Raw genomic sequence first — 21,260 nt, 5'->3', positions numbered from 1 at the left:
CCCCTGCTTTGGGCGTGGCTGGCAGGGATGCAGAGGAGGCTGATGGGGACCCCTGCCCTCTGCCCACAGGCTTGGTCCCCACCCCGTCCACTGTGTGTGTGCGGAACGTCTGCCACTGGTCCAACTGGTATGACGGAGGCCATCCAGAGCCAGGCATGAGCGGGGGAGATTTTGAAACATTCGAGAACCTGAGGCAGAGGGGCTACCAGGTCTGCCTGGCCCCCGTGGACATTGAGTGCCAGGCGCAGCTACTCCCAGACATACCCCTGGAGAAGCTGGGCCAGAAGGTGGAGTGCAGCCGGGACAAGGGCTTGACTTGCTTCAACAGCGAGCAGAGCCCCCCACTCTGTCTCAACTACAAGCTGAGGGTCCTCTGCTGCGACTATGTGCCCTGTGTCACCAGCCAGCCTCCATCCTTGCAGACCACGCCCAGCACAGGAGCCAGCCACCCACCCATGGCAGCGTCCACCTCACAGTCCCCATCCAGCAAGCTGACCACAACCACGACCCCACAGGGCAGCAGCTCTGTGTTCCCGGCCACCACCACCTGTGAGCCTCACTGTCACTGGACAGAGTGGTTCGACGTGGACTACCCCAAGTACGAGGAGGGCGGCGGGGACTTCGAGACCTATGAGAAGATCAGGGGTGCAGGAGGGGCTGTGTGCAAGCAGCCCCAGGAGATAGAGTGTGAGGCCGAGAACTACCCTGGCCTGACGCCGGAGCAGGTGGGCCAGCGAGTGCACTGCGACGTCCACGTCGGCCTGGTCTGCAGGAACGACGAGCAACTGGGCCTGTTCAAGATGTGCTACAACTACAGGATGCGTGTGCTGTGCTGTGAGCACGACCGCTGCACGCTGCCCACGGCCCCCACGGCCCCCACGGCCACGGCCACCACCTCCACAGCCACAGTGCCCACGGCCACCTCCTCCATAGCCACTGCCACCACTGCCACTGCCCGCACTCCTACAGTGCCCACAGCCACCTCCACTGCCACCATCTCTACAGCTGCCACCTCCAATGCCACAGCCCGCACTGCCGCGGTTGTCACTGCCACAGTGCCCACGGCCACTGCCAGAGTGCCCACTGCGAATGCCACCGTGACAGTGTCCATGGCCACCCCCTCCACAGCCCCTGGCACCACTGCCACTGCCCCCACTCCTACAGTGCCCACAGCCACCACTGCCACAGTGCCCACGGCAGCAACCACCACTGCCACAGTGCCCACCGCCACTGCCACGAGTGCTACAGTGCCCACAACCACCACCTCCATGGCCCCTGCCACCACTGTCACTGCCCCCACATCTACAGTGCCCACAGTGACCACGGCCACAGTGTCCATGGCCACCGCCTCCACAGCCACAGTGCCCACGGCCACCACTGCCACGACAGCCACAGCTACAGTGCCCACGGCCACCGCCTCCACACCCACTGCTGCCACTGCTGCCACTGCTGCAGTGCCCACAGCTACTACAGCCACAGTGCCCACGGCCACCACCTCCACAGCCACTGCCACAGTGCCCACGGCCACCACTGCCACAGTGCCCACTGCCGCCATCTCCACTGGCACAGTCCCCACTGCCTCTGCAGCCTCCAGCACCACCTCCACTGCTGTGCCAACACCCACACAGACCAGAACACAGACGGGGAGCACAGTGGTCACCAGGTCCCCTGCCAGCAGTGCCACACCAGCGCCCGCCCTTTCCACGCGACTCACGACCCGAGGGACGGCCTCGAGTCCAGGCCACACAGGCACACACCCCACATCTCCGCCAGGATCCACAGGGCCCACCTCCCCGGGGACAGCCACGTCGGTCCTCCCAACTCAGAAAACCTCCCAGGGGCCCACCTCGGTGTTGGCAACAACTCAAACCTCCACAGCTCGGCCGCCAACAGAAACAGCACTGAGTACAACACGCACCCCATCCACCCAGCACCCCGAGACCAGCACCCCAGCCCCCACGACGGCCACCACCAGCCAGGGCACGACCAGCTGTCAACCCAACTGCAAGTGGACAGAGTGGTTCGACGTGGACTACCCCAAGTACGAGGAGGGTGGCGGGGACTTCGAGACCTATGAGAAGATCAGGGATACTGGAGGGGCTGTGTGCAAGCAGCCCCAGGAGATAGAGTGTGAGGCCGAGAACTACCCTGGCCTGACGCCGGAGCAGGTGGGCCAGCGAGTGCACTGCGACGTCCACTTGGGCCTGGTCTGCAGGAACGACGAGCAACTGGGCCTGTTCAAGATGTGCTACAACTACAGGATGCGTGTGCTGTGCTGTGAGCACGACCGCTGCACGCTGCCCACGGCCACCACGGCCCCCACGGCCACGGCCACCACCTCCACAGCCACAGTGCCCACAGTGACCACTGCCACAGTGCCCACGGCCACTGCCAGAGTGCCCACTGCGAATGCCACCGTGACAGTGTCCATGGCCACCCCCTCCACAGCCCCTGGCACCACTGCCACTGCCCCCACTCCTACAGTGCCCACAGCCACCACTGCCACAGTGCCCACAGCAGCAACCACCACTGCCACAGTGCCCACCGCCACTGCCACGAGTGCTACAGTGCCCACAACCACCACCTCCATGGCCCCTGCCACCACTGTCACTGCCCCCACATCTACAGTGCCCACAGTGACCACGGCCACAGTGCCCATGGCCACCACTGCCACAGTGCCCACTGCCGCCATCTCCACTGGCACAGTCCCCACTGCCTCTGCAGCCTCCAGCACCACCTCCACTGCTGTGCCAACACCCACACAGACCAGAACACAGACGGGGAGCACAGTGGTCACCGGGTCCCCTGCCAGCAGTGCCACACCAGCGCCCGCCCTTTCCACGCGACTCACGACCCGAGGGACGGCCTCGAGTCCAGGCCACACAGGCACACACCCCACATCTCCGCCAGGATCCACAGGGCCCACCTCCCCAGGGACAGCCACGTCGGTCCTCCCAACTCAGAAAACCTCCCAGGGGCCCACCTCAGTGTTGGCAACAACTCAAACCTCCACAGCTTGGCCGCCGACAGAAACAGCACTGAGTACAACACGCACCCCATCCACCCAGCACCCCGAGATCAGCACCCCAGCCCCCACGACGGCCACCACTGGGGCCACCACCAGCCAGGGCACGACCAGCTGTCAACCCAAGTGCAAGTGGACAGAGTGGTTCGACGTGGACTACCCCAAGTACGAGGAGGGTGGCGGGGACTTCGAGACCTATGAGAAGATCAGGGATACTGGAGGGGCTGTGTGCAAGCAGCCCCAGGAGATAGAGTGTGAGGCCGAGAACTACCCTGGCCTGACGCCGGAGCAGGTGGGCCAGCGAGTGCACTGCGACGTCCGCTTGGGCCTGGTCTGCAGGAACGACGAGCAACTGGGCCTGTTCAAGATGTGCTACAACTACAGGATGCGTGTGCTGTGCTGTGAGCACAACCGCTGCACGCTGCCCACGGCCACCACGGCCCCCACGGCCACGGCCACCACCTCCACAGCCACAGTGCCCACAGCCACCACGGCCCCCACGGCCCCCACGGCCACGGCCACGGCCACCACCTCCACAGCCACAGTGCCCACGGCCACCTCCTCCGTAGCCACTGCCACCACTGCCACTGCCCGCACTCCCACAGTGCCCACGGCCACCACCTCCACTGCCACCATCTCTACAGCTGCCACCTCCAATGCCACAGCCCGCACTGCCACGGTTGTCACTGCCACAGTGCCCACTGCCGCCATCTCCACTGGCACAGTCCCCACTGCCTCTGCAGCCTCCAGCACCACCTCCACTGCTGTGCCAACACCCACACAGACCAGAACACAGACGGGGAGCACAGTGGTCACCGGGTCCCCTGCCAGCAGCGCCACACCAGCGCCCGCCCTTTCCACGCGACTCACGACCCGAGGGACGGCCTCGAGTCCAGGCCACACAGGCACACACCCCACATCTCCGCCAGGATCCACAGGGTCCACCTCCCTGGGGACAGCCACGTCGGTCCTCCCAACTCACAAAACCTCCCAGGGGCCCACCTCGGTGTTGGCAACGACTCAAACCTCCACAGCTCGGCCGCCGACAGAAATACCACTGAGCACAACACGCACCCCATCCACCCAGCACCCCGAGACCAGCACCCCAGCCCCCACGACGGCCACCACTGGGCCCACCACCAGCCAGGGCACGACCAGCTGTCAACCCAAGTGCAAGTGGACAGAGTGGTTCGACGTGGACTACCCCAAGTACGAGGAGGGCGGCGGGGACTTCGAGACCTATGAGAAGATCAGGGGTGCAGGAGGGGCTGTGTGCAAGCAGCCCCAGGAGATAGAGTGTGAGGCCGAGAACTACCCTGGCCTGACGCCGGAGCAGGTGGGCCAGCGAGTGCACTGCGATGTCCGCTTGGGCCTGGTCTGCAGGAATGACGAGCAACTGGGCCTGTTCAAGATGTGCTACAACTACAGGATGCGTGTGCTGTGCTGTGAGCACAACCGCTGCACGCTGCCCACGGCCACCACGGCCACCACGGCCACGGCCACCACCTCCACAGCCACTATTACAGTGCCCACGGCCACCACGGCCCCCACAGCCACGGCCACCACCTCCACAGCCACAGTGCCCACGGCCACCTCCTCCGTAGCCACTGCCACCACTGCCACTGCCCGCACTCCTACAGTGCCCACGGCCACCTCCACTGCCACCATCTCTACAGCTGCCACCTCCAATGCCACAGCCCGCACTGCCGCGGTTGTCACTGCCACAGTGCCCACTGCCGCCATCTCCACTGGCACAGTGCCCACTGCCTCTGCAGCCTCCAGCACCACCTCCACTGCTGTGCCAACACCCACACAGACCAGAACACAGACGGGGAGCACAGTGGTCACCGGGTCCCCTGCCAGCAGTGCCACACCAGCGCCTGCCCTTTCCACGCGACTCACGACCCGAGGGACGGCCTCGAGTCCAGGCCACACAGGCACACACCCCACATCTCCACCAGGATCCACAGGGTCCACCTCCCTGGGGACAGCCACGTCGGTCCTCCCAACTCAGAAAACCTCCCAGGGGCCCACCTCGGTGTTGGCAACGACTCAAACCTCCACAGTTCGGCCACCAACAGAAACAGCACTGAGTACAACACGCACCCCATCCACCCAGCACCCCGAGATCAGCACCTCAGCCCCCACAACGGCCACCACTGGGGCCACCACCAGCCAGGGCACGACCAGCTGTCAACCCAAGTGCAAGTGGACAGAGTGGTTTGATGTGGACTTCCCCACCTTGGGGGTCATGGGTGGAGACATAGAGACCTACGACAATATCCGGGCTGCAGGTGGCAAAATGTGCCAGGACCCAGAGAAGATTGAATGCCGGGCAGAGAACTACCCTGAGGTCAGCATTGACCAGATCGGGCAGGTGCTCAGCTGCAGCCTGGAGACAGGGTTGGTGTGCAGGAACGAGGACCAGAGAGGGCCTTTCACCATGTGCTTCAACTACAACATCCGTGTTTACTGCTGTGATGATGTCCAACACTGCCCCACCACAGCCACCCCAGGCCTCCGGTCCACTTCCCTGCCCCCTGGCAGCTCCACAGCAACGGGGCCATGGCCCCCAACCTCCACCACGACCTGGCCCCCATTCTCTTCCTCCAAGGTCCTGCCCATGACCCCGAAGCCAACTTTGACTGGTGCCCCCTCCACAGTCACTGTGGTGACTTCCCACGTTCTTGAGTCCACCTCTGTGACCAACCTGCTCCCCAGCCCAGTGATGCCCACTACCAGGGCCACCACCCACACCCAATTCCTGCCACCCACAACCTCCAAGGGCACGACACAAATCACAGAGCTCCCCACCAGGCCCTCTGAGACCACAATCAGACCCCCAGTCACCACACTCAGCACAGGCCAGGCTACCTCCAGCACAGGGGCGGGCACCAGAACCTCCCTATCCCCTCCGGGGCCTGAGCCCAGCACCTCCTCACTGGGCACTACCCTGGGCCCCCCCACCACCACCAGCTCTGTGGCCACTTTGTCCTCCCCAAAGACCCACACCTCTGGGACCACCTTGGTCCCCACGTCCCCAGGGACTGAGTCCACCACCTGTGAACGTCGGTGTGCCTGGACAGACTGGATGGACCAGAGCTACCCAATGCCAGGGGCTTATGGGGGGGACTATGAGACCTATGCTAACATCTGGGCGGCCGGTGGGGCTATCTGCGAGCAGCCTCTGAAGCTGGAGTGTCGGGCTGAGGAGCTGCCGGACATCCCCCTGCTGGACCTGGGCCAGGTAGTACTGTGCGAGCTAGAGGTGGGCCTGGTGTGCCGGAACCAGGACCAGAGTGGCCAGATGTGCTTGAACTACCAGATCCGCTTGCTCTGCTGTGACAAGAGCTACTGCCCCAGCACGGCCATCACCACCTCCACCCCCACCAGCAAGACAGGACTGTCCTCCACAGCGACCACAGAGAGGGTCTCCATCCCCACGAGTGTGACAGGACCTTCCTCCACGGTGACCACCGAGAGGGTTTCCACCCCCATGAGTTTGCCAGGACCCTCCTCCACAGTGACTTCAGGGGTGGTCTCCACAACCACCAGTGTGAAAGGACCCTCCTCCAAGGCGACCACAAAGAGGGTCTCCACCCCAACAAGTGTGACAGGATCCTCCTCCAAGGCAACCACGGAGAGGGTCTCCACCCCCACGAGTGTGACAGGACCTTCCTCCACAGTGATCACAAAGAGGGTCTCCACCCCCAAGAGTGTGACAGGACCCTCCTCCACAGCGACCACAGAGAGGGTCTCCACCCCAACAAGTGTGACAGGACCCTCCTCCACAGCGACCATGGAGAGGGTCTCCACCCCGAGTGTGACAGGACCCTTCTCCACAGTGATCACAAAGAGGGTCTCCACCCCCACGAGTGTGACAGGACCCTCCTCCACAGCGACCACTGAGAGGGTCTCCACCTCCACGAGTGTGACAGGACCCTCCTCCCTGGTGACCACCAAGAGGGTCTCCACCCCCACGAGTGTGACAGGACCCTCCTCCCTGGTGACCACCAAGAGGGTCTCCACCCCCACGAGTGTGACAGGACCCTCCTCCACAGCGACCACTGAGAGGGTCTCCACCTCCACGAGTGTGACAGGACCCTCCTCCCTGGTGACCACCAAGAGGGTCTCCACCCCCACGAGTGTGACAGGACCCTCCTCCACAGCGACCACTGAGAGGGTCTCCACCCCCACAAGTGTGATGGGACCCTCCTCCACGGTGACCAGCGAGAGGGTCTCCACCTTCACCAGTGTGACAGGTCCCTCCTCCATAGCGACCACTGAGAGGGTCTCCACCCCAACAGGTGTGCCAGGATCCTCCTCCAAGGCAACCACGGAGAGGTTCTCCACCCCCATGAGTGTAACAGGACCTTCCTCCACAGTGACCACTGAGAGGACCTCCACCCCAACGAGTGTGCCAGGACCCTCCTCCACAGCGACCACTGAGAGGGTCTCCACCCCCACAAGTGTGACAGGACCCTCTTCCGCAGCGACCATTGAGAGGGTCTCCACCTCCACGAGTGTGACGGGACCCTCCTCCACGGTGACCACCAAGAGGGTCTCCACCCCCACCAGTGTGACAGGTCCCTCCTCCACAGCGACCAGCGAGAGGGTCTCCACCTCCACGAGTGTGACAGGACCCTCCTCCCTGGTGACCACTGAGAGGGTCTCCACCTCCACGAGTGTGACAGGACCCTCCTCCATGGTGACCACCGAGAGGACCTCCACCCCCACCAGTGTCACAGGTCCCTCCTCCACAGCAACCACGGAGAGGGTCTCTACCCCCACGAGTGTGACAGAACCCTCCTCCACGGTGACCACAGAGAGGACATCCACCCCCACCAGTGTGACAGGACCTTCCTCCACAGCGACTACCGAGAGGGTCTCCACACCCACGAGTGTGACAGGACCCCCTTCCACAGTGACCACCGAGAGGGTCTCCACCCCCACCAGTGTGACCGGACCCTCCTCCACAGTGACCACCGAGAGTACCTCCACCCCCACAAGTGTGACAGGACCTTCCTCCAAAGGGGCAACTGTGAGGACCTACACCCCCACGAGTGTCCCAGGACCCTCCTCCACAGTGACCTCAGAAAGGGTGTCAACCCCCACCAGTGTGACAGGTCCCTCCTCCACAGCAACCACGGAGAGGGTCTCTACCCCCACGAGTGTGACAGGACCCTCCACCACGGTGACCACGGAGGGGACATCCGTTCCCACCAGTGTGACAGGACCTTCCTCCACAGCGACCACTGAGAGGATCTCCACACCCACGAGTGTGACAGGACCCTCTTCCACAGTGACCACGGAGAGGACATCCACCCCCACCAGTGTGACAGGACCTTCCTCCACAGCGACCACCGAGAGGGTCTCCACACCCACGAGTGTGACAGGACCCTCTTCCACGGTGACCACCGAGAGGGTCTCCACCCCCACCAGTGTGACCGGACCCTCCTCCACAGCGACCACTGAGAGGGTCTCCACACCCACGAGTGTGACAGGACCCTCCTCCACAGTGACCACCGAGAGGGTCTCCACCCCCACCAGTGTGACCGGACCCTCCTCCACAGTGACCACCGAGAGGGTCTCCACCCCCACCAGTGTGACAGGACCTTCCTCCACAGCGACCACCAAGAGGGTCTCCACACCCACGAGTGTGACAGGACCCTCCTCCACAGTGACCACCGAGAGTACCTCCACCCCCACCAGTGTGACCGGACCCTCCTCCACAGTGACCACCGAGAGTACCTCCACCCCCACCAGTGTGACAGGACCTTCCTCCAAAGGAACCACTGCGAGGACCTACACCCCCACGAGTGTCCCAGGACCCTCCTCCACAGTGACCTCAGAAAGGGTGTCCACCCCTACCAGTGTGACCGGACCCTCCTCCACAGCAACCATGGAGAGGGTCTCTACCCCCACGAGCATGACAGGACCCTCCTCCATGGTGACCACTGAGAGGACATCCACCCCCACCAGTGTGACAGGACCTTCCTCCAAAGTGACCACCGAAAGGGTCTCCACACCCACGAGTGTGACAGGACCCTCTTCCACAGTGACCACCGAGGGGGTCTCCACCCCCACCAGTGTGACAGGACCTTCCTCCACAGCGACCACAGAGATGGTCTCCACACCCACGAGTGTGACAGGACCCTCTTCCACAGTGACCACCGAAAGGGTCTCCACCCCCACCAGTGTGACCGGACCCTCCTCCACAGTGACCACCGTGAGGACCTCCACCCCCACCAGTGTCACAGGTCCCTCCTCCACAGCAACCACGGAGAGGGTCTCTACCCCCACGAGTGTGACAGAACCCTCCTCCACGGTGACCACGGAGAGGACATCCACCCCCACCAGCGTGACAGGACCTTCCTCCACAGCGACCACCAAGAGGGTCTCCACACCCACGAGTGTGACAGGACCCTCTTCCACGGTGACCACGGAGAGGACATCCACCCCCACCAGCGTGACAGGACCTTCCTCCACAGCGACCACCAAGAGGGTCTCCACGCCCACGAGTGTGACTGGACCCTCTTCCACGGTGACCACGGAGAGGACATCCACCCACACTAGTGTGACAGGACCTTCCTCCACAGTGACCACCAAGAGGGTCTCCACACGCACGAGTGTGACAGAACCCTCCTCCACGGTGACCACGGAGAGGACATCCACCCCCACCAGTGTGACAGGACCTTCCTCCACAGCGACCACCGAGAGGGTCTCTACCCCCACGAGTGTGACAGAACCCTCCTCCACGGTTACCATGGAGAGGACATCCACCCCCACCAGTGTGACAGGACCTTCTTCCACAGCGACCACCGAGAGGGTCTCTACCCCCACGAGTGTGACAGAACACTCCTCCACGGTGACCACAGAGAGGACATCCACCCACACCAGTGTGACAGGACCTTCCTCCACAGCGACCACCGAGAGGGTCTCCACACCCACGAGTGTGACAGGACCCTCTTCCACGGTGACCACGGAGAGGACATCCACCCCCACCAGTGTGACAGGACCTTCTTCCACAGCGACCACCGAGAGGGTCTCTACCCCCACGAGTGTGACAGAACCCTCCTCCACGGTGACCACAGAGAGGACATCCACCCACACCAGTGTGACAGGACCTTACTCCACAGCGACCACCAAGAGGGTCTCCACACCCACGAGTGTGACAGGACCCTCTTCCACAGTGACCACTGAGAGGGTCTCCACCCCCACCAGTGTGACAGGACCTTCCTCCAAAGGGACCACTGTGAGGACCTACACCCCCACGAGTGTCCCAGGACCCTCCTCCACAGTGACCTCAGAAAGGGTGTCTACCCACAGCAGTGTGACAGGTCCCTCCTCCACAGCAACCACTGAGAGGGTCTCTACCCCCACGAGTGTGACAGGGCCCTCCTCCACGGTGACCACGGAGGGGACATCCATTCCCACCAGTGTGACAGGACCTTCCTCCACAGCGACCACCGAGAGGGTCTCCACCCCCACCAGTGTGACAGGACCTTCCTCCACAGCGACCACCGAGAGGGTCTCCACACCCACGAGTGTGACAGGACCCTCTTCCACGGTGACCACCGAGAGGGTCTCCACCCCCACCAGTGTGACCGGACCCTCCTCCACAGCGACCACCGAGAGGGTCTCCACACCCACGAGTGTGACAGGACCCTCCTCCACAGCGACCACCGAGAGGGTCTCCACACCCACCAGTGTGACCGGACCCTCCTCCACAGTGACCACCGAGAGGGTCTCCACCCCCACCAGTGTGACCGGACCCTCCTCCACAGCGACCACCGAGAGGGTCTCCACCCCCACCAGTGTGACAGGACCTTCCTCCACAGCGACCACCGAGAGGGTCTCCACCCCCACCAGTGTGACAGGACCTTCCTCCACAGCGACCACCGAGAGGGTCTCCACACCCACGAGTGTGACAGGACCCTCTTCCACAGTGACCACCGAGAGGGTCTCCACCCCCACCAGTGTGACAGGACCCTCCTCCACAGCGACCACCGAGAGGGTCTCCACACCCACGAGTGTGACAGGACCCTCCTCCACAGCGACCACCGAGAGGGTCTCCACCCCCACCAGTGTGACAAGACCTTCCTCCACAGTGACCACCGAGAGGGTCTCCACACCCACCAGTGTGACCGGACCCTCCTCCACAGTGACCACCGAGAGGGTCTCCACCCCCACCAGTGTGACCAGATCCTCCTCCACAGTGACCACCGAGAGGGTCTCCACCCCCACCAGTGTGACAGGACCTTCCTCCACAGCGACCACCGAGAGGGTCTCCACACCCACGAGTGTGACAGGACCCTCTTCCACAGTGACCACCGAGAGTACCTCCACCCCCACCAGTGTGACAGGACCTTCCTCCAAAGGGACCACTGCGAGGACCTACACCCCCACGAGTGTCCCAGGACCCTCCTCCACAGTGACCTCAGAAAGGGTCTCCACCCCCACCAGTGTGACAGGTCCCTCCTCCACAGCAACCACGGAGAGGGTCTCCACACCCACGAGTGTGACAGAACCCTCCTCCACGGTGACCACGGAGAGGACATCCACCCCCATCAGTGTGACAGGACCTTCCTCCACAGCGACCACCGAGAGGGTCTCCACACCCACGAGTGTGACAGAACCCTCCTCCACGGTGACCACGGAGAGGACATCCACCCCCACCAGTGTGACAGGACTCTCCTCCACAGCGACCACGGAGAGTACCTCCACCCCCACGAGTGTGACAGGACCCTCCTCCACAGCAACCACTGAGAGGGTCTCCACCCCCACCAGTGTGCCAGGATCCTCCTCTACTGCGACCACAGAGAGAACCTCCACCCACACCAGTGTGACAGGACCCTCTTCCATGGTGACCATGGAGAAGACCTCCACCCCCACCAGTGTGACAGGCCCATCCTCCACAGCGACCACGGAGAGGGTCTCCACCCCCACCAGTGTGACAGGACTTTCCTCCACAGTGACCACAGAGGGGTTCTCCGCCCCCACGAGTGTGACCGGACCCTCCTCCACAGCAACCATGGAGAGGGCCTCTACTCCCACGAGTGTGACAGGAACCTCCTCCATGGTGACCACTGAGAGGACATCCACCCCCATCAGTGTGACAGGACCTTCCTCCACAGCGCCCACCGAGAGGGTCTCCACACCCACGAGTGTGACAGGACTCTCTTCCACAGTGACCACCAAGAGTACCTCCACCCCCACCAGTGTGACAGGACCTTCCTCCAAAGGGACCACTGCAAGGACCTACACCCCCACGAGTGTCCCAGGACCCTCCTCCACAGTGACCTCAGAAAGGGTGTCAACCCCCACCAGTGTGACAGGTCCCTCCTCCACAGCGACCACCAAGAGGGTCTCTACCCCCACGAGTGTGACAGGACGCTCTTCCACGGTGACCACGGAGAGGACATCCACCCCCACCAGTGTGACAGGACCTTCCTCCACAGCGACCACCGAGAGGGTCTCCACCCCCACCAGTGTGACCGGACCCTCCTCCACGGTGACCACGGAGAGGACATCCACCCCCACCAGTGTGACAGGACCTTCCTCCACAGCGACCACCGAGAGGGTCTCCACCCCCACCAGTGTGACCGGACCCTCCTCCACGGTGACCACGGAGAGGACATCCACCCCCACCAGTGTGACAGGACCTTCCTCCACAGCGACCACCGAGAGGACCTCCACCCCCACGAGTGTCCCAGGACCCTCCTCCACAGCGACCACTCAGAGGACCTCCACTCCCACGAGTGTGACTGGACCCTCCTCCACAGCAACCACTGAGAGGGTCTCCACCCCCACCAGTGTGCCAGGATCCTCCTCTACTGCGACCACGGAGAGAACCTCCACCCACACCAGTGTGACAGGACCCTCTTCCATGGTGACCATGGAGAAGACCTCCACCCCCACCAGTGTGACAGGTCCCTCCTCCACAGCGACCACGGAGAAGGTCTCCACCCCCACCAGTGTGACAGGACTCTCCTCCACAGTGACTACAGAGGGGGTCTCCACCCACACGAGTGTGACTGGACCCTATTCCACAGTGACCACTGAGAGGACCTCCACCCCCATGAGTGTGACTGGACCCTCCTCCATGGTGACCACCGAGAGGGTGTCCATCTCTAGTCCCTCTGCCTTCCCGGGGTCCTCACCCATGACCGCCAAGCCAGACTTGTCCAGTTACTCACCCACAGGTCACCTGTTGACCTCTCCCGTATCGACTACTCCTGGGTCTCCACCCACTACTCCCTCCTGGTCCTCAGGGACTTCCGGCAGCCTGATGCCCTCCATTGTTCCCACAACCTCGCCTAGCCCCACCACACCCTGCCTTTGCCACGCCTTTGGGAAGTTCTTCCTACCAGGCACGTGAAGTATCACCCCTCCTGCAGACCTCCTCCCTGGCATTTGGTTGCCTTGGTTGTGTCCTCATGCCCTTGGCCCCGCCCTGGCTGACCTGTTGTCTCTGACCTTGTAGGGGACATTGTCTACAACAAGACAGATGCAGCGGGCTGCCCCTTCTTAGCCATCTGCAACCAGCGCTGTGACCTTGACCGCTTCCAGGGCGCCTGCACCACCTCCTCACCCCCAGGGACCTCAGCCTCTGTGCCCCCAACCACCCCAGTTAGCGGCTGTGATCGCACAATCCCTCCTCGAAAGGTGTGCCTCCCACCTCCACCATGACCTGCCAGGCCCTTCTGTATGCATGGGGCCCGGGGCATCCATCAAGGTTGATGGCACACCCCCAGTCCTCAGTGGCCACTCCACGGGTTGCTCTGGCTGGAGGCAAGCACGCAGGGTCCAAGCCCAGCCAGGAGGCAGCGGCCGCCCTGCCCCAGGCAGGGGGGGTTCCTGCGGCTGAGGTGGGGGCGGTGAGAAGGGGTCCTGCCATCCACCCCGTGGGTGCTGTGCTGTCTCTCACAGGTGAACGAGTCCTGGCTCCTGGAGGACTGCACGGTGGCCCGTTGTGAAGGCGACAACCGTATCACCCTGCTGGGGCCACGGCCGATGAGCAGCGTCACGTGCGTGAACGGGCATCTGCCCGTGAGGGTGCAGAACCAGAGCCATCGCTGTGACTACCACTACACGTGCGAGTGTGAGTGCCCGCCCTTGGTTCCGGGTCGGGGGAGGGCTGGTGGACTTTGAGACGTGCACACGCCCCCCCATACCCTGGGCCTGGGGTCGCTGGGCCCATCCCCATCAGGCTTGACGGTTTGAAGGGAACCCGGGGGTCTCTGAGAGCAGAACAGTGGGGGTGAAGGTGAGGAGCTCTGAGGGGGTCGCATCCTGAGGGTCCTGAGCAGCTTTCATGGTAGAACGGCATGTGGGAGGAAGTGGGTGGTCTTACAGTCCTCGGGCTCCTGGGGCGGCCGAAACAAATGACACCCCAGCCAGGCATCTGGTCCTGGAGGCCAGAAGTCAGAGATCAAGGAGTCAGAGGGACCGAGCTATCCCCAAAGCTTTGAAAGTGGGGGGTCCTGCCTGGCCCTCCAGACTCGGGGCCCCGGGTGCACCTGGGCTGTGGCCCCACCTCTACCCAGTCATCACGCAGCTTCTTCCCTGTCTCTTAGAAGGACCCTTGTCATTGGATTGAGGGCTACCCTGGTCATCCAGGATGACCTCCCCCCATGAACCTTCACTTAATCACAGCTGCAGAGACCCTCCTTCCCCTAAAGGAGGTCACATCCACAGGCTCTGGGTGGACACATCTGGGGGGCTCCCCCATCCAACTGGGTCCACTTGTGTCCTGAAGGAGGGACGGAGGCCCCCGGGGCTGAGCGACCCCCAAAGTAGTAGCTCCGGGTGGCACTGGGTAAGACCTGTCCATGCCTGCAGGTGTCTGCAGCGGCTGGGGGGACACCCACTATGAAACCTTTGACGGCACCTCCTACTCCTTCTGGGACAACTGCACCTATGTCCTCATGCGCGAGATCCAGCCACGCCATGGCAACCTCCGCATCCTGCTGCACAGCCGCTTCTGTGAGGCCGCCGCCCACTGCCCCCGTGCCCTAAGCATCCACTACCAGTCCATGGACATCGTCCTCTCCACCACCACCAGCGCTGGTGGGCAGGAGGAAAGCCTGGTGAGCGCGGGCGGCAGAGCAGCAGTGGCCGGTCCCGGCCTGGTTTAGGGGGACCCTGGTGCACAGAGATCACGTTGTCCCCCTGCCAGAGAGCCTCAGGGGCTTGGGGAAGACAGAGGGCACACCGGGACCTGGGGTCCCGAGTGTGGTGACTCCAGAGAGGGCAGGGAAGGAGCATGGGGGCTGCCTGAGGCCAAGAGCACCTGGGACCCAAACACACTGACCGTGACCCCAGCCCGAGGTGGGTGTCTGCTCTTTGGGGCATGGGTGCCAAGGAGGGGGGCCCAGCACCTGGGAGGACAGTCCCGAAGGCAGGTCTGCAGCCCCTGTCACGGGTCCCCCGATCACGCCCCCAGATCCTGTTGGACCAAACGCGGGTGAGGCAGAGCTTCAGCAAGAGCGGCGTGATCGTGACCCTGACCGGGGCCACCGGGATGCGCGTCGACATTCCCGCCGTCGGTGCCGTCATCACCTTCAACGGGCGGGTCTTCCAGGCCCGGCTCTCCTACAGCCGTTTCAGTCACAACACCGAGGGCCAGTGCGGTGAGCGGGGCTGCAGGACGCCTGCAGGGGCGGCGAGGGGCCGGCACCACCGCTGCGGGCGCACCCCCCCGGGGACCCCAGACGCACAGCTGGCCCCTGTACCTGCCCCAGGCGGGAAGCCCTCTTGGATAGCTGAGCAGTTGCTGGGGAGGTTGGGAGATGAAGGGAGACGGCGACGATGGTCCAGTGTGTGTCCCCCCTGAATCCTGCCCTCCCCAGGCACCTGCACCAACAACCGCGGGGACGAATGTCGCCGGCCGGATGGCACCATGGCCCGCACCTGCCGGGACATGGCCCGGTCCTGGCTGGTCTCCAACAGCAGCGTGGAGGGCTGCGGGGTGCCCACCGGCCTGCCCCCAACCACCAGCCCCCTCTTGCCGGAAACCAGCACGCCCGCCATCCACCCGTCGTGCCCCCCAGAGCCCCTCTGCGAGCTGATGCTGAGCTCGTGAGTTCTCCACCTGGGTTGGGTGGTGGTGGTGGGCTGCCATCACCCTGAGGGGCCTCCGCTGCAGCCTCTGATGGGCTCTGCCTGCAGGGTCTTCGCCGGGTGCCACAGCCTCATCCCGCCTGGCCCGTACTTCAACGCCTGTGTCAGTGACAGCTGCTGGCCCGGCCGCGGCCGCGAGGTGCTCTGCCAGAGCCTGGAGGCCTACGCAGAACTCTGCCGCTCCCGAGGCGTGTGCCCCGACTGGCGCAATGCCACTCACGGGCTGTGCGGTGAGTCGGGCGTGGCCGCTGGGGGCCCCGGCCTCCTCGGCCTGCCTGACACCTGTCTGTGTGACCCCAGACCTCACCTGCCCGTCCGCCAAGGTGTACAAGTCTTGTGGCCCTGTGCAGCCGGAGTCCTGCGACTCCAGGTGAGCCCAGCCGACAGGGAGAGCATGGTGGGGACAGCAGGCCTCCCAGGCTGGCCCGCTGGTGGTGGACCTGGTGGGGAGCCAGGAGGAGACCCACAAGGCTCCAGGACCCCGGCCCCAAATCTCGGGAGTGCCCTTCCCCCACCCGACCTCTGATCCTGGACCCGAGGTTGCCCCCGGGCCTGCACCCTGCCCACTGCCCTGCCCCTCAGTCTGCCTTTGTCGCCTTGCAGGAGCCAGGTTGCCCCCGGGCCTGCACCCTGCCCACTGCCCTGCCCCTCAGTCTGCCTTTGTCGCCTTGCAGGAGCCAGAGCCCGCTGAGCGTTGGGCTGGCAGAGGGCTGCTTCTGTCCCGACGGCCACATCCTCTTCAATTCTCACAGGGACATCTGTGTGCCCGAGTGCCGTAAGCACCCTGCGCCGGACCCACCCAGCCCCGGAGAGCGGGAGGGTCCCCGGGGCGGGCAGACCCTGGCTGGGGCCAGTCCTGCCGGCAGCGCAGCATGGCCTGGAGCCTTCCTGAGTCCCCTCCTAAGTGATCCCCCTCGAGCTCTCCAGGGGCTTCTGCCCCAACCAGGGAGAAGAGGCCTCCACTGGGGGAGGGGTGGCCAGGCCGGCTGGGCCCCGACCCCAGTGCTCCCACTAACCCCCTTCTCCCCATTCTTGCCTTGCAGCCTGTGTGGGACCGGATGGGCTTCCCAAATTCGTGAGTGCTCCACCCTCAGCAGCCTGACTCCTTGCTTGAGTGGAAGGAGGGCAGGGGTCCCCCTCCCAGGGCCCCGGCTCTGCCCGGGGTCGGGCGGTGGGGCGGGTGCGGGTATGGCACACCCAGGTGTGAGCCATGTCAGCCTCACGGCTGCTCCCGGGACAGGGAGGCCGGGGGCTCACCTGCTGCTGGACGCGACCCCAGAGGCCAGGGCACCACCCAGGAGCCCTGGGGGAGCCTGACCTGGTCTGTTGCAGCCTGGAGAGCGGTGGGTCAGCAACTGCCAGGACTGCGTGTGTGACAAGGACAGTGTGTCAGTGCAGTGCACGCCCGTGCAGTGCCCGGCCCCAGACCAGCCACAGGGATGTGGCCGGGCCGGCTCTGTGGCCCTGAGCAGGCCTCTGGCGGACAACCCATGCTGCATGGAGAATCTGTGTGGTGAGGCCTGCACCCCAGTGGGCGGGCGGGTGGCACATGTCTGGCTCCGGCCACCTGGCCAGCAGGGCAGGAGTGCCTCGGGGTCCTGTGGCCGGGCTGAGGCTGGACCCCGAGGTGGGGGGCCTCTCGGTCCTTCACGTTTCCACCTAAAATGAAGCTGGTGGCCTCTGGCGTCCCTACTGCCAGGCAGGGTCTTGGGGAAGACCGGGCAGGTGACAAAGCGTGGCCCAGAAGGGAGAGAGCCACTACTCCTGTGGAAAGGACCTCTCTGGTCCTGCGTGGGGCAGTGTTACCCTGGGAACCACAGAGGCGGGAGGAGGTGGGCAGGGGCACCCCAGGCAGCTCCCGGACTCTCCCGCAGTCTGCAATGCAAGCACGTGCCCCCAGAGCCCCCCTGCATGTGGGCTGGGAGAGAAGCTGGTCCGCACCCAGGTGGAGGATGACTGTTGCCCCACCTTCAGCTGCCGTGAGTCTCTGGGCTCGGGGGACGGTGGGGCTGGGGCTGGGGCTGGGGGCCTCCCGGCAGGCGCTCAGCACCCCCTTTCCTTCCAGAGCCTCTGCTGTGCACCTTCAATGGCACGTTCTATGGGGTAAGGGCTCCGTGTCCAGGCAGTCGGGAAAGGGCAGGGGGTGGGCTCCAGACTCGGTACGTCCTCCGAGGACCCCGTGCCCCTCTTGCCATGACAGCGGATGGGTCGAGGCTCCAGGCCCTTCAGAGGCAGCTGCTGTCGAGAGCCACTGGGAGCTTAGCTTCAGGCTCTCCCAGCAAGAGTTTCAGGGCAGGACCGCCCCTCCCACCGGCCTGGGGTCCCGGCTGCCCCAGTCTGCACTCATCCAGGGTCACGTCTCTGATCCTGTGTGAAGAGGAAGGAGACCGCTCTGTGGGTCTCACGGGCACAGGGAGGTGGCCTGGCCCTGGTGCCCCCTCAGGGTCACCTCCCCTCACCCTGTCCACTGCAGGTTGGTGCGACCATCCCAGGGGTGACTCCGTGCCACACGTGCACCTGTCTGTCCATGGGCAGTGAGGACCCGACTGTGCGGTGTGAGGAGGAGGCCTGTAATACCACCTGCCTCCAGGTGAGGCCAGGCTAGGCCCCTGGGGAGGCCCATCACTGGACCCTGGGCCCCGGGGAGGGCCTCCAGCTCAGCCTTCACGGAGGTTTTTTCGTCCCAAAAGGAGGGAGTGAAGCAGGAGGGTGGGGTATGGGGCTGTGGGTTGGAGGCGGACCTGTAGACTGCTGGGATAGGGTTCTGGAGGGCTGAAGTGGAGAAGGTGCTGGGAGCAGGGGTGAAGCTAAGAGAGGACCCGGGGGCTGGGCAGGGGCATGCCTCACAGAGGAAAGGGGGTTCCAAGGAGGCTAGCCCTGGGCCCCAGGGTGGGTGGGAGAGCAGGAGGGCTAGGTGTGGGACGTGACCACCCCTCTGCTCCAGGGCTTTGAGTACTCCACGGTGGCCGGGCAGTGCTGTGGGGAGTGCGTGCAGACCGCCTGCCTCGCACCGGACGGTCAGCTGGTCCAGGTAAGGGGGCACTCAGTCTCAACCCTTGCCCTGCAGAGACCCTCCTGACCAGCTCCTCTTCATCCACCAGGTAATCCCCAGCCCGGCCCCCACCCATTTTTCCCCCTTTCATTCCAGCTCAACGAGACCTGGGTCAACAGCCTCGTGGACAACTGCACAGAGTACCACTGCCAGGCCAGGGACGGACCCCCTATGCTGACCCCAACGCCTGTGGTCTGCCCCGATGTGTCCACCTGCAAGGTGTGTGTCTGGGGCTCAGGCTAGCCAGGCTGGCCTCCTGGCACAGAAGCCCCGCCCACATCACACCCACCCATTCCGAGTCCATCACCAGAGGCCCCGCCTACCCACAAAGGAGCCCCGCCCACACCACAGCCCACACCCGCTCATTCCCAGAGTCCATCACCAGAGGCCCCGCCCACCCACCACGAAGCCCCGCCCACTAAAGCCCCGCCTCTGCCCCCCCCCCACCTGCAGGGCATCCTCAAGAAAATCGGCTGCTGCTACCATTGTGTGCAAACGGGTAAGTCCAGGCTCCCCTTCCTGCCTCTCAGCGCTGTCAGCTCCGCCCACTGACTCCTCCCGAAGTTGCCCGCCCCAGCCAGAACCCCCACCCTGAGCGGGAGGTTACGTGGGTCCTCGGAGACCTGCCACCACTGCCTTTCCTCTGCGCAGACGCCTGCCAGGTCCACACCAACATGACGGTCCTGCGACACCGGGGCTGCGTCACCCAGGCCGCCGTCAAGGTCTCTTTCTGCGAGGGCTCTTGCCCAGAAGTGTCCCGGTGAGCGGCCCGTGCCCTCCACCCCCGCCCCAGACACGTGCGTGGTCACCAGCCGGTGCCCCAAGTGACCCTGCCTTTAGAGGGACCCCCTGTGCTGGGGCTGAGGCCGGAGGGCCCAGCTTGCTACAGGGAAGAGGGAAGGGCCCCCCAGCAGGGCTGCAGAAACCCTGAGCCTCCCCAACCCCCTGAGCCAGGCCTGGGGCAGCTGGGCGGGGCCACGGGGGTCAGAGCACCAGGTCTGCCCGTGTTGGGGCCAGGCAGAATAAGCACCTTCCCTGAGCCGGACTGTCAGGGCAGAGCTGCGGGCAGAGTCCACCCCCCAGAAACCCAGGCCACGGCCAGCTGTGAGCCCAGGCAGAAGAGGCAGGAGGAAGGGTCTGGACCTGGCTGGACGGCCCAGGGCAGGTTCCCAGAGGAGAGGTCTGCCACGGTCGGCAAGTTTGAGGAGCTGGTTTGGGAAAGAGCAGGGCCTGGCTGGGGAAGGCTGGGGTTCTCAGCGACCCAGAGCGCTGTCCGGGCCAGTACCAGCAGCCCTGTGCGCTCAGGGAGCCAGCCACTGTCTCCGGACCCCCGAGAGACCAGGAGCCGGGCAGTCCGGGCAAGAGGGGAGGTCCTGAAGGTTGTGCATCTGCAGGTACTCCATGGAGGCACAGGCCAGGCAGTGCAGCTGCTCCTGCTGCCAGGAGACCAGGACCCACCAGGAGGTGGTGACCATGCAGTGCCCCGACGGGACGGCCTTCCAGCACACCTACACCCACGTGGACGAATGCAGCTGCGTCCCGGTCTGCGCATCCTCGCCTCAGACTCTCGAGGAAAGCTCATCCACCTTCCCAGTCTTGGGGTCCACCACTGTCTGACGTTCTGCACCCCCGGGCACCCCCCACCATGGAAACCACGGGTGCCCAGGCATGCCTTCCACGGGTACCGCTGCCCCCGTGCTCTCTGCACTTGCCCTGTGAACCCGGGCCCCACAGGCTGGCAGCACAGTGGGGGTGCTTGAGGGGGACCCGACGTCCTGCCCTCAGAGCCCCTCGCGCCTCTCTGGCCACCTCCCTGGCCATCAGGGTCAGATGACCATCATCTGAAACACGGGCACACCCAGGCTCGTCCCTCGCCGGTGTCAGGAGGCGGCGACGCTGTGCAGAAAACCATACCCCGCTGCGCTCGGGCCCCACCGCGGCCTCTGTGCTCCTCGAAGCCCCCAGGGCACAGACCCCCACTGGCTACCTCCTGCAGCGAACCACAGGCTGAGGCCGGGGCAGGCCAGGCCGGGGCCTCCAGGGAGCTGCGTCAGGCAG

The 21,260-nt window shown here is 64.6% G+C and overlaps 1 protein-coding gene across 1 annotated transcript in view; it reads left to right on the top strand.

Annotated features, from left to right (window-relative positions):
- MUC5B (mucin 5B, oligomeric mucus/gel-forming) overlaps positions 1–20,819 on the top strand; it is a 37,199-nt gene extending 16,380 nt beyond the window's left edge. Inside the window, exons 31-49 of the mRNA XM_044943986.2 lie at positions 70–13,398; positions 13,512–13,693; positions 13,958–14,129; positions 14,870–15,117; positions 15,474–15,660; positions 15,880–16,108; positions 16,199–16,380; positions 16,451–16,520; positions 16,825–16,925; positions 17,194–17,225; positions 17,483–17,663; positions 18,025–18,129; positions 18,216–18,253; positions 18,624–18,740; positions 19,095–19,181; positions 19,299–19,421; positions 19,656–19,701; positions 19,854–19,962; positions 20,597–20,819. Coding sequence (XP_044799921.2) covers positions 70–13,398; positions 13,512–13,693; positions 13,958–14,129; positions 14,870–15,117; positions 15,474–15,660; positions 15,880–16,108; positions 16,199–16,380; positions 16,451–16,520; positions 16,825–16,925; positions 17,194–17,225; positions 17,483–17,663; positions 18,025–18,129; positions 18,216–18,253; positions 18,624–18,740; positions 19,095–19,181; positions 19,299–19,421; positions 19,656–19,701; positions 19,854–19,962; positions 20,597–20,819 — 15,761 coding nt within the window. The remainder of the gene's footprint in view (positions 1–69; positions 13,399–13,511; positions 13,694–13,957; positions 14,130–14,869; positions 15,118–15,473; positions 15,661–15,879; positions 16,109–16,198; positions 16,381–16,450; positions 16,521–16,824; positions 16,926–17,193; positions 17,226–17,482; positions 17,664–18,024; positions 18,130–18,215; positions 18,254–18,623; positions 18,741–19,094; positions 19,182–19,298; positions 19,422–19,655; positions 19,702–19,853; positions 19,963–20,596) is intronic.
- Positions 20,820–21,260: the final 441 nt, after the last annotated feature.

Source organism: Bubalus bubalis, chromosome 5, assembly GCF_019923935.1.
Source record: "Bubalus bubalis isolate 160015118507 breed Murrah chromosome 5, NDDB_SH_1, whole genome shotgun sequence".
Lineage (NCBI taxonomy): Eukaryota > Metazoa > Chordata > Mammalia > Artiodactyla > Bovidae > Bubalus > Bubalus bubalis.
Note: the sequence above shows the minus strand (reverse complement) of the source record. Positions and strands in the feature narration are given on the sequence as shown.